Below are 12,596 nucleotides of genomic sequence, written 5' to 3'. Positions count from 1 at the left end.
TAAATCCTATTTTCAGGGCTTGGGTGGTGCATAGGTTCACTGTCTGGGCAGTGCATGGAGATCCTCCAATGAAAGGCACTAGGAAAATGGATTCACTACTAGTAACAATAACAATTAGTTGTAACATTGCCCTAGGGCGGGAGCAGAGTTCGATTTTCCCTTGCAATGCAGACCCTGTCTGAATAGCCCTTACTGCCCCGCCTGTATTGTTGTTACTCATAGGCCTGGTCTACACTGGCGGAGGGGGGTGTCGATCTAAGATACACAACTTCAGCTACGAGAATAGTGTAGCTGAAGTCAACGTATCTTGGAGCGAATTAAAATGACTCGCTTCGCGTCCTCATGGCGCTGGATCGACGGCCGTGGCTCCCCTGTCAACTTTGCTTCGGCTTCTCGCCGAGCTGGAGTTCAGCAGTCGACGGGAGAGTGATCGGGGATCGATTTATCGTGTCTATACTACACGTGATAAATCGATCCCCGATAGATCAGTCGCTTCCCACTGATCTGGCGGGTAGCGTAGACGTACCCTAACTGCTGGTGTGACCCAGCAGAAATCAAGTCAATCAATCCGTTTTACAAACATCCCAGCCAGAACAAAACCACCCCTCCCCAGCTGGGTTTCCCAGCCCTCGGTACCGGTGTACATGCCATTCTGGATTCCTCTCCTTCTGCTCTTCCCTTCTCAGTGCAACTGCGGGGGGAAAGGAAGGCAAAGTTAATCTCTTGCTTACTGGAAGGCAGCATTACCCTCACACCCACCACAAGCAGCCTTTGAGGATAGACTTTATGGCTTATGATTTTGGTTTTTCTTTTGAGTTTTATAGGAAAATGAGGAGGGGAGGCAGGAGCAAGGTGGTACTTTGGAAATGATCCGGCTTGATTGTGAGGAGAGAAGACGCAGCCTCTGAATTCCTTCCCCTGCCTCCTGACTGTGGTAGATGATTTATTCTGGTGCCTCGGGGCAGAAAATATTTTTAGCCTGCAACTTTTTCTGCTGTGTTTTCTTCATCCTGCTGACAGCTGATGCTGAAGCCTGCCCTGCTGTCTCTTGTGTCCAATGTAGATTCCTCTATGGATATACAATGGTAGGATTTGCTCAGCTGGAGCATGGAAAACAGAATGGTTCTGTGGCTTGCAGGAGTGGGGTGAGGGACGGAGAAGCTATTGCAGAGGCTGAGAAACCTCCAGCAACTGCAAAATACAGGTTACCCTAGCATATACATGGGCATATATTGTACCTATAACTTCAGTGTCTCTGGTGTCCTGCAGGTATAGAAATTGCTGCACTGATAACAGCTCACAGCTAAAAGGTGGAAAAACCAGGACAGGTGCTGCTTATAGTGATGTCTTTCAACCGTAAACCTCACACACCCAGCAAGTTTGTCTGTGTTACTGAATAAAGTCTAGGATGAATAAAATAGGAGGGATTTTAAAACTCTGGGCTGAGACTTTTTTCCAAAGGTGCCCAGGAGAATTGGGCACTCTGTTCCCCTGGTCAGCTTTGGCCATCACAGCCCTGACATTTATAACCATCCGCGCTGTTTCTGATGAATAAAACACATGTGCAAATTGAAACTTAGTAGGTTTGTTCTGGGACTTGTGCACTAGTGCAAAGTCTGGGCTCACAGCACTGCAGGGGATACCTCTCAACTGAGAAATAAGCTTAAGCTGCATGGAAACCCTGGCAACCTAGTTAGGTTGTGGCCAGCCCTGCACATTAACGTAAAGGTTTTCCCCATCCTCCCCACACAGTATTCCTGACACACTTGCATCCATGTCCTTGCAGTCTCTGAGCACTAAGAGGGTCTGTAGCACCTCTGGGGGTGCTGGACTCCTTAGTGGGTGTGGTAGGGCTTCTGACCCTAACACATGCCACAGAAGGCCATTAAATGCTGGCCTGTGGAATCATGTCACCCTCTAGTGGCTGCCCTGCTACCACCAGCTAAGGGAGAGTTCCTTGACCTCTAAAAATCCCAGGCCAGCTGGAGGGAAGGAGTCCAGGCCCATCTCCAAGGAGTATGTGCTACTGTGTCTGGTAACTGTCTTAGCTCAGTGCCTGGCTTCATTCTGCTCCCCTTGAATGGATGTTACAGGCACCATGCTCCCCCTGCAATTCAGGAGACATTGCTGCTTAGTGGACCGACCACTGGACTGGGGCACAGGGGATCTGGGTTCTATTGCTGGCCCTGTCACTGGCCTGCTGGGTGACCTTGGGCAAGTCATTTCCCCTTATGCCTCAGTTTGCCCACCTGCAAAAGGGGGGTGATGATACTGGCCTCCCTTATACAGCACTCTGAGCTGGCCTGATGAGAAGCACTAGATGAGAGTTCGGTGGTGGTGTTACTGCCTGATGCAGTGTTGTAGAAGGCAAAGAAGAAGCTTCTCCCCAGTGCAGTCTGCTGAGCCACATTCAGCACCTGAGTGCCTCTAACCAGATGGGGCCTGAATTCCTCGTGAGCATCTTTACATTTAGCTTAAAGCAAGTGTGCTGAGTCCACTTGAGCACACGGGTGCGCACATGCATCTGGTTACCCCAGCTTTAGCCCAATGGTCCCATACACTTCAGTGCATTTACTTCCATTGGGGGGCAGATGCCAGGCTAAAAAGCTTTGTAGAAACATGTACGTGTCCGTGCACACAAGAGGCCCTTGTCAAAAGCTTGTTGGAGAACAAAGGCTCTTCACTCCCTTGGCGGTGGGAAGATAATACTCATACATCTATTAATATGCACTACGCCTGGCAGCACTATAATCTGCTGATACCTGTGTTATTAGACCCTGTGCACCATCCACTTCTGCTCCACTGAGAATCCCGTCCTTTCATCAATTGTGCTGGATTGTAATGAGGGGTTTTTTTGGGGGGGGGGGGGAGGAGAGATGGTGTCTTTGTACCTGGCAGAACATTTTAATAATGTTTTAATAAAACTTCTTTGCGATGCCAGCAAATACCACGCTCACAAATGCACCACTGTGGAAAACGAAATTTCAGAAACTCATTAAAATTAGTGGATTAAAGGGAGTTGCTTTCTAGGGTAAGTCATTCAGATTGATGGGAGCCAAAGGGTAGAGACTGGTAAAACCTCTGTGACTAGAGTACGGGTTTCTATTCGTAGCATGCTAGACTCTTGTCTTAATAGTTTCAGATGAATGGCAATAATTATATATGCCAGGCACTTTAGAAATCCTGTTAAGGGAGAAAAAAATGGATGTGCCTTTTCCATATGAAAGTGTATAAATGAGAGCAGTCTGGTCTGAATTATGGATGTAATTGGTGTTCTGTGATATAAAATTCCTGATATTAAGCAGCCTTGAATTGCCTAATCAAAGCAGAAATCTCTGTCTTGGCTAACGAACGAGCTAAACAGAATGTTGGTAAAACTAACATTGTACATCATACATGGGGTTTGAAGGCAGTCCCCTTGGGTTCAGTTTTTCTAATTCATATCCTTCCACTGACTCAGATGAATGCCTGCTTTTATTAAAGTGGTGTGTTTTAATTCTACCCGGAACTTTATTTTTTAAGGAGATGAGTGTTGTATGTTTGCTGCACCTCCCCTCCATTCATTCATGGTGGAGGAGGGAAGAGTGCAATTTTATTATTAGCAAGGTTTTGCTCACAAGTACATTCAGATAAGTTTCACTGGGCTCCTTTAAGTTCAGTGTCTCTGCATTGATTGACCTGTTTTACATTGGCGCCTAATTCTATTAACCGTTTCAGAGCCTATACAAAATTTGGCTTCAGTATTGTAGTTGCTACAATTCAAGAGTTGGTAAAGTGTCAGGCTGCTAAATAGAAATCTAAAATCCAGGGCAAGCAAGAGTTAGAAATGGGGGTGGATTCCTTGGGGACTGAGAATAGACTAGGAAGCTGGTAATGTATCGCTGATAACATATTGAGAGTCTCTCTCTGGGTAAATCAAGGATTTTCAGTTTTGCTGTGTTCTTGGAGAGCTAGCTGTGCATGGGTACTTAACCCTGGGACTTCTAAATGGAATTTGTGCTGTTAGTTCAGTGCTGTTGTCCATGGTCTTGGTGTGTTATGTTCCCTGAGACTTTTCCCAACTAACTGATAAAACTGCAGCCTTCCTGGCACCAGGCCAAGGGCATGCAGCGAAGAAGTATTATCTGGACTGTACAAGAAGCCTGAAACTTTCGGTCTCTGATCTGTAATGTGCTTAGGCTTGTCTGCAGCAAAATGTGCAGAGCAACTGGCTGACAACTCAATTGCTGGAAAACAAAGTGGGGGATGTGGGAGGAGCTCAACGTTAAAACAGGTCTGTGGGATCTTCAGTCCTGAGACTATGCGAGAGACACACATCCTGGCTTAATAATGCAGCAGTTTAATTCCAAAGGACAATGTCTGAAAGGGATGGCTGAGCTCTGTATAGTAAATGAGCACAGGTGTCTGACACTGGGAAAGAATGTATGCAATGTTGTTGTAGCTGTGTCAGTCCCAGGATATGAGAGAGACCAGGTGCAGGAGGTAATATCTTTTATTGGACCAACTTCTGTTGGTGAGAGAGACAAGCTTCCCAGCTACAGAGAGCTCCCTTCAGGAAAGGAGTCGGTTAGCACCACCCTAGCAAGATAATTACTGAGCAATTTTGATTCTCAACTTTCTCTCTCTCATGCCTCTGCAACAAGACACATTTCCCATTTTGTCAAGATGGGGTTAATTCTCCATCCTCGCTGACAGGCACGTTCATAAGAATGGGACCAAATGAGAATAAGGATGGGAAGTGCTGATTCAGAGCTCTCCTAAAAGATCAGCACATGTGGCATCCGGCTGGATAGTGCGGTGTTCTGCCTGCCATCTGCCAAACTGCCAGCTGCATTTCCTCGTAGTCTCTAATGGAGGTGTCTGGAGTTGTTGTAACCTAAGGGTGTGACCACACACAGGGAGGAGGTATGTAGACATACCCGGATCTAGCTCAAGTAACAATAGCAATGAAGCCACAACAGCATAGGTGGCTCCCTGCATCATGGCTACATACTTAAGCAGTAGTTGTACTGTTATTGTTAGTTCAGGTAGGTGGCGTTAACCTACGCGTGCTGCAGTCGCGCCGCCTGATTGCAGTGTAGGCATACCCGAAGCAGCTCAGCATTCCTAGACTTGTCTGCCTGATCGAGTTTGATGATGCTGGACTAGCTGTTTCCTAAACCATCTACGAGGACCCTTCTCCATTTGAATGCTTGGTGAGGTCTGACCCGACCGCTGTGCCTTTGGTGGGAGATGTTCATTGGACTGAGATCTTCCATAAGAGTGTTTTTCGGGGGGCCATGCTCAACAAACAAAATTCAGTTCTGGGTTTGGATTTTGAACATTCTTAAGCTTTTGATGGGTTCTGGTCTGTGGATTTTTTGGTTCAGGCTGATGTCTAAGTGTTTTGCCTTCCTACGTTTCTCAGAGTTCGTCTATGGCTGATAGTGGTCCTGATTTTTACAGTCACTGCAGCAGAGATATGCACCGGCTGACTCAGATCAGCAGTACTACAAACCTATTCAGCAGCTGTCTTATCTTTTCCCTGGCATCATCGGTATGTATGCCTTACTGGAGACTTGGGAGCCCATTCCTAGGCATCACCCAGATACAATCAGATAATGTGTCTTCAGACAAAGCAACTGAGCCCTAAGGCCTTCAAGGGGCTCTTTTTAATCCTTATGATTTACTGGGGTTTTTTTTTCTTCCTTCCTCGTCTCCTCTTCATAACGGCTGCTCAACTTTAATTGAAACTTCAGTGTTGATGTGGTGGACTCTAGACTGCAGCACTGAGCTGCATTAGGATTACTCTCGCTGTTCCGGAGATCTGCTGCTGTCTGTTCTGGATGAATGGCTTTTTGTCATTATACCCCAAAGTTGTCTTATGCCATTGTATTGACTTTACTCTGCCTTATCTGCCTTGCTCATTAAACAGAGCTCGTTTTGCATATTTCATATGCCTGCATTGTACGAAGTATTTTTCCCTCCATCTGCCCATCATAGACTGTTCAGAATTAATTTTTAGGGAGGGATTACCTGGGGGAAGGGTGGACCATTTGTTCTGAATAATCTTTTTGAAGCTGTGCCATTGGTATTGCTCAGCCCAGCAGCTCTGGGAGATTTGATTAGTCCTTTTCATTAAGCTCAAAACCTTATGCCTCACATCAGCTGTTCTTTTTTATGAGACACTTTATGGCAGTGGAGCTCTCCTTTATTCGGTTTGTGAGTGTGAGGGGTCTTTTCACAGCTAGCTCCCATAAGCTGACATGCAAATTAACAGCTATATTTACACGGGCCACTTTTGTGGGTGGGTCAGTGGGGTAAAGGGGAATAGTGGTACAATACACACCTGCAGAATTTCTGCCTATGCTTTCTTTAGGCTTGCAGCTTGTTGCGGGTAGAAATCTGAGAACTTTAAGGGCAGGTACCTAGCTGCAGTCACAATCAGGTGCATAGGCCCTGCATGGCTGGACTTCGCAGGTGCAATTTTTGCGATTGCATGTTTTGTCTACCAAAAAAAAGTTACCCTTTAAAAATCAGATCTCATGCAAATTGCCCCTCCTTCCCACTTCTCCAAAATCAATAGGAAAATCATTGAGACTCTTGCCTAGGGCACGGAGCTGGGTTTTGTTTGGTTCTGATCATGGTTGTTCCACTGACTCCATAGGCATCCCTGGGGCTCACTTCACCCATCTGTAGAATCGCTGGCTGTAATGTATTTACTTAACACGTTCTTGTGAGGCTTAATGCCTGTAAAGGGCTTTTGAGACTGCTGGATGAAAGGCGTGCTAGCGGTGCATCGTTAACGGTAATCCATATGCCAAACCTCTTGTCCGTCTGTAATTCTCCACACTTCTCCTATCATACTCTCCTCTAGTTTTAGGATACATTCATCCAGAAAGCTGGGGCTCCCTTTAATAGAGAGCAAGAGAACTGAAGGGAAGGACAGGACCGAGAGTGACAATACTGCTTGAGACTTGTAACAGAAATGGGAGCTGATCTATATTCCAGAGGACATCAGACAGCATTATCGCACAGGAGTTCTGTGTCATTAGCGCCACTGAAATCTAATGGAGTGTGAGGCCTACGTGATGGCAGAGTGAAAATGGAATCAGATATTTGTGCTCAAAGCAGTTATAGGTGTAAAACAACTCTTAATAAACCAGTGATGCAGTTAAGATACAATGTGAAATTGCTAATCCAAATTGATGTGGGTTTTTTTTTGGTATTGTCAAAGCTGAATTCCAACAGGCTCTGATATAATGGCGTTTGCTGACAGGGGACTATATTTGCATTCATCCAGGTTTAAAACCCTGTGAAGAATCCTGTTGTTGATGGGTCACAAAGGGGAAAAAGTGCTTGTCCCCTTTGAAACCTCAGAGCAGTGGTTCTCAACCCGCAGCCCGCCTGCGGCCCAATCAGCACACAGCTGCTGCCCATGTGACATCCTCAGGGCTATACAGGTAGTATTGTGTGTGGCCCACATAGGTAAATAGGTGGAGAACCACTGCATCAGAGGATAATTGGGGAGAATTGGGTCATTTTCTGTGGTGTGTTTGTACAGCATCTAGCGTAACGGGTGCGGGAACTCTGTTGCGACCTCTAGGCAGGCACTGCTGTAATACGGTGTGTATCTCAGTGGCCTCCAGTCACGGACACGCACACAATTGGTGGTGCTCTAAGGATTACCCTTGCCTCAGTGATAAGCTTCTGTGCTGGGCCCTACTGGTGCCCTGACCCGCACGAGACTGGTCTGGAGCAGTTCCCTTTCAGCTGTGATCGAGGGGAGGGTTTTGTGCCTGGTAGGCTGGTGCAGTTGGTCAAAGAGTGGAGAACCGCTGAGATGCATACACTTATTAGGCTGGGTGCCTGAGGGCAGTGTATTTTGCTGCTGCTTTATTTCCTCCGTAGGACCCTATTAAATTAACATGCGTGTATGTATCTCTGCCCAAGGAATTCACAGGTGTGCTCCTGAGCCATGGGCTTCTCGTTGGGATGGTGTTGTTTCTAGTGACCTTCCCAAGACACCACAAGTGGCCCCTTTCTCCTGGACACCTGCATGTCCTCTCCCCAGTCCTCAATTACATATTGCCCTGCCTCATTGCCCTAAATGGGAGAACCCTCCTGATGTGGAGGACCTAGTGGACACTGCTGCCTCTGGGAAAGCGAGCTCTGGAAACTTGCATTAAAATGCAGATGTTTGGGAAGGCTAAAAGGGGTGTGTGTGTGGGGGGGGGGTTGCAAGCCGTTCATGATGCCAGTTTCAGCCTGGTGAACCAAATCTTCCTGAGCAGTGCGTTGCTAGGTGAGACTGTGTTCAGGTTAAAAACGACGTTTTTGTAAAACGCAAGGGGTTGTGTGTTTTGGTTTTAGTTTTGGTTTCAATTCTCTCCATTCTAATTATCTTTCTGGGAGCCGGGGCACCTTAATGCCACCTTGCTGTTGCGTATCGCAGGAGGCTGATACGGACGATAACCAGGGCACGCTGGGCTTCGATGAGTTCTGCGCCTTCTACAAGATGATGTCGACGCGGCGCGATCTGTACCTCCTCATGCTCACCTACAGCAACCACAAGGACTATCTGGATGCAGATGACCTGAAGCGCTTCCTTGAGATTGAGCAAAAGGTAGGTGGGCACCGGGGAGAGAATTGCAGCTTGGATGCAGAACGCTGGTTTCTCTCCCTTAGAAAGCTACAATGTTCCAACCTTCCATTTAAAGGTGACCTTTTAATGTTTCGCTCATGGCTTCTTCCCAAGGTGGATTGAAATCCTATCAAACCTTGTCACATAAAATGTCAACAAGGTTACCTGCAAAGGTCTTGGAGCGTTTCCAAACCTGTGCACAGAAACTTAAAGCCTGTTGCCGCTTAGTATTATTTTTCCCAGCTGGGTTCTTGGTTTGATGTCTTAAAATGGGAAGAGGACTCTGATAAGCTAGTGCTGCCTCTCTTTCTCTTTACATACAGCACCCTTGACAGGTTTGAATAATCGGCCTACTCATTTAGGGAACATTGGAGAAATTAATACTCTCCATAAACTGGGAGAGCAAAGATGGGCTAACCATCTAATTTAGCATGGAAGATGGATTGTGTTTTACTCTTGTGGATCTCGCCTGGTATGTTGATTTCTTAATTATCATAATTTGCACACCCCACCTAATCTCAAAATTGGATGTCATTGTATATAGCAATGCACTCTATGCACTGGACAGCTTGTGGGTTGAGTGCTAAGTGGAGCTTCTATTTTTTAATTTAATATTTTTAAAGCAGTAATAACCGAGTGCTTTAATTGTGCACAGCAGAGCGTGGGCATGACTCTTGGTGGCAGAGGGAATAATCCAAGCAAGATTTAATGCTTGCCATATGTTTGGTTCAAGGCCCCTTCCTAATACTGTTTTATGTTAATTTAGTGCTTGTAAAAGAGAAGGACAAATAGAACTGGCCAGAAGCAGGCAGGAGATGGGCAGGTACTATACAAACATGCCATTCATATGTCTGAAAATGCATCACAAGGTACCGCCTTCTGATGCAGTTATTAGTCTCCCAAAGCCAGAGCCTTCTGATCAGGCCAAACTCCATATGGCCTAGAAAAATGCATCACTGTCCACTTCAGACCACTGAATTCACCTTTCCCATTTTCAGTGACTATTTGAATAAAGATTTAGTTTCATGCTGAGGACTGTAATATTGTTGAACGAGCAATTGTCACTGTAGGAATGTGTTTTGCAGTATCACACCTACTAGCTACTTTAATGGGCACTGCCTCACGAGCTTGGTTCACAATAGCTTTTACTCTACTAGACATTTATTACTGAAAAAATAAATGGCTAGCTAGCTTTATAACTAAGCATTACTGTGAGGTTTCTGACCAGCCCCCTGGGTTCTAAATCTGCCATGTTTTAATTCTATGGGTGGGATGAATTTTTTATTTGTTTAAAGTAGAGAGAATTTCTGAGATGCAATTGGAAAGTTGAGTAGCTACCTATGTCTGGCCACTCCAATGTGGGGCACTCAGACAATTGGATGGCTTAGACAAAAGCCACTGAAATGTTAACATGACTGCTGATACCACTTCAGCCTGGTGTGAACGTTTCCTGGAATCTCTTTATTCCCACCCTAGCTCCCTCATGCAGATCATTCTGCTATAGCTTCCCTCCTTCCGCTTACTTTTCCTTTCAAAAAATTCTGTAGACATCTGGCTAGATGGAGACATTTGACTCTTTCCAGTGTGAGAGATGCAGGTGGGGTGGGGAGATGAGATAATATCTTTTATTGGGCCAACATCTGTTGGTGAGAGAGACAAGCTTTCAGGCTCCACAGAGCTCTTCTTCAGGTCTGGGAAAGATGCCCTGAGTATCACAGCTAAATACAAGATGGAACAGATTGTTTAGTGTAAGTAGTTAATACACATTTCAAGGGACCATTCAACTGTTAACACCTGTCCAGTTAACACCTTCCCAGTATGAGTCAGCCTGGTCCAGTGGTGATGTTTTTACCTCTGTCTCGCTGCATGGCCTTGGGGGTAGAGTAATGACGTAATTTGCCCACTGGAGGGTGGCCGTGTTTCCCTGGGTTATTGAGTGGATTCACTGCTGGCTTGGACAACCCCTTGGAGAGGAAAGTACTAACTCGTCGGTCCTTCTCTTGCCACTCTAGTGGGTGTTACAAACCACAGACTGTTCTGTCAGTTCATCTGATTTGAAAGAGGTGAAGAGTTTATGGTCCAACAGAACAGGAGGTTCTCTATTAGAAGAGTTTTATTCTTGGCCAGTACCAAATGGCAGGCATTGCACCTAACGCTGTTCATAAAATCAGACGTTTTGTCGGTCTTCAGAGATGTTAACTCCTGGGTTTATAAGCTTTACTAGTCAAATACTGGATTTGACCTAGACGCCCTTGCCATAGTTATCGATGGGCTGTCAGTTAAATAGTCCCCGTGCACCCTGTTGCAGGAGCTGCTACGTACAGCGGAATTAATGATTTGCTCCGTGTAGGCGAGGGCTAAACAGGAAGGTTTGCATTCTTTATGCATATTAGTCACTTATCCATCAACCGCTGCTGCAGATTAAAGATGCTGGCTCCCTTTCCTGACAGCTCCTGTAGGCTTTTGTGCAAAGGAAACAAATCGAGGTGTACCGTGCTTTTATTTTCTCATGGCTAACGCTAAGTAGCTTCCTCTCTGCACACATACATACATACGTGTATACAGATGCACTGATCTATTCCATCTTCTGCATCAAATCTCAACTATACTTACCTTGGTGGGAACAGCCAACTGCCAGCGAAGTGATCGTCTTGGTTATTGGTGGCTTCACTGGGTTGATCATTTTAAAATAAGCCCTGAATGATGGCAAAATACAGATGTTATCGGAAAGGTAATATCACCTCTCTCTCAGCAGCCACAGGCACTGAACAAAGGGTGCCACCTCGTAGGGCAGCTATGCCAGCAAACGCTAGTATGTGCCGATGACTGCTGCAAATAGCTGGCAGACCTTTCCAGAAGTGCCAGTTAACCAGATTTTGTGACCCATTCATCTGTTGCTTAGTGTGAATGTGCTTCTGTACCTGTACCTTACCACTTCCTCTTACCGGGTTCTGAGTGGTTTCTAGTGCATAGCTGTCTAAAACCTTCGGACTGCAAGGTTGTTGGCTGGTCTATTCTGGGAAAGTTAAAGCTTATTGCAATGAAGAGGCTGGTGGTTATTTTAAGTCGGCTGGTAATAGAGGAGAGAGTTAGTAAGCTAGAGTGCTGCTAGCATTGGGGACAGGGAAACCAGCCCACTACAAATGTGACCAAAGGAACGTGTAATAAAAGACCATATTGCAATGCTTAAATGAAAGGGGAGAGGGAAGGCGGATGCCAGAAGCTGAAGGAAACATGCTCTTGGGTCAGTATGGCCCCAAAGGAAGACGAGCCATGAAACTAAGGTAAAATCCAACCAGAGAGCCCTGCAGTTCAGAGTATTTCTTTTCATAAAGGAAAGAGGGATTCCAGTGAAATCTTTCAAAGATTTAATTAAGACTGAGAATTTAGTGAAGTTGTTTTGTTTCTCTCTTCCCACTTTGACATCCTCAGTAGAAAGGGAGCATTTCTACTGCCCATTAGTCCCATCCCACCCCACCAGATATAAAATCCCTTCTCTCCTGTACTTCTGCTCTAGAGGATCCTCTGTCAGGACCAGGCTGGGGCATTTCTTGGTGGCATAGGAGGCAGCAAAATAGTAGCTCAGCCAGGACTTTTTTTTTTCTCACCAGAATTGCAGAAGTAGATGGGGTGGGAAAGAAAAAATATGATGGACAGTAATGGTGAAGTCAACATGAGAACTCCTAGGTTAGGCTGTCTCTGTCCATGTGCTTCTGCTTTTCATGCGCTAATAGAGTCTCATGAGTCACCTGCAAATTAAATAAAATGAAGACCCATCCCTTTGTGCTTGTTGTCTCTTTAAACGAGTTAGGCTGTGTTTCTCTTTCACTAGGCCTATTGATCCTCCTCATGCTGAGAGAAGAAAATTAACTTCAGCCACAGGACTCAATCAGTTCAGCTAATCACTGACACTGTGCTGCCCTCTGTAATGCAGTATGTATAGAGCGAGGGTAGGTTTGAGCCTTGTAAAAAC

General features: G+C 45.8%; 1 protein-coding gene across 2 annotated transcripts in view; it reads left to right on the top strand.

Moving 5' to 3' along the window:
• The window catches only part of PLCH2 (phospholipase C eta 2), a 303,870-nt gene that overhangs the window by 220,081 nt on the left and 71,193 nt on the right, over window positions 1–12,596 (top strand). For both annotated transcript variants that reach the window (XM_039509130.1, XM_039509129.1), the window contains one exon: window positions 8,435–8,605. In XM_039509130.1, coding sequence (XP_039365064.1) covers window positions 8,435–8,605 — 171 coding nt within the window. The remainder of the gene's footprint in view (window positions 1–8,434; window positions 8,606–12,596) is intronic.

The sequence above is a fragment of the Mauremys reevesii genome, linkage group 21, assembly GCF_016161935.1.
Source record: "Mauremys reevesii isolate NIE-2019 linkage group 21, ASM1616193v1, whole genome shotgun sequence".
NCBI classification, from domain to species: Eukaryota; Metazoa; Chordata; order Testudines; family Geoemydidae; genus Mauremys; species Mauremys reevesii.
This window is presented reverse-complemented; position numbering and strand designations above follow the sequence as displayed.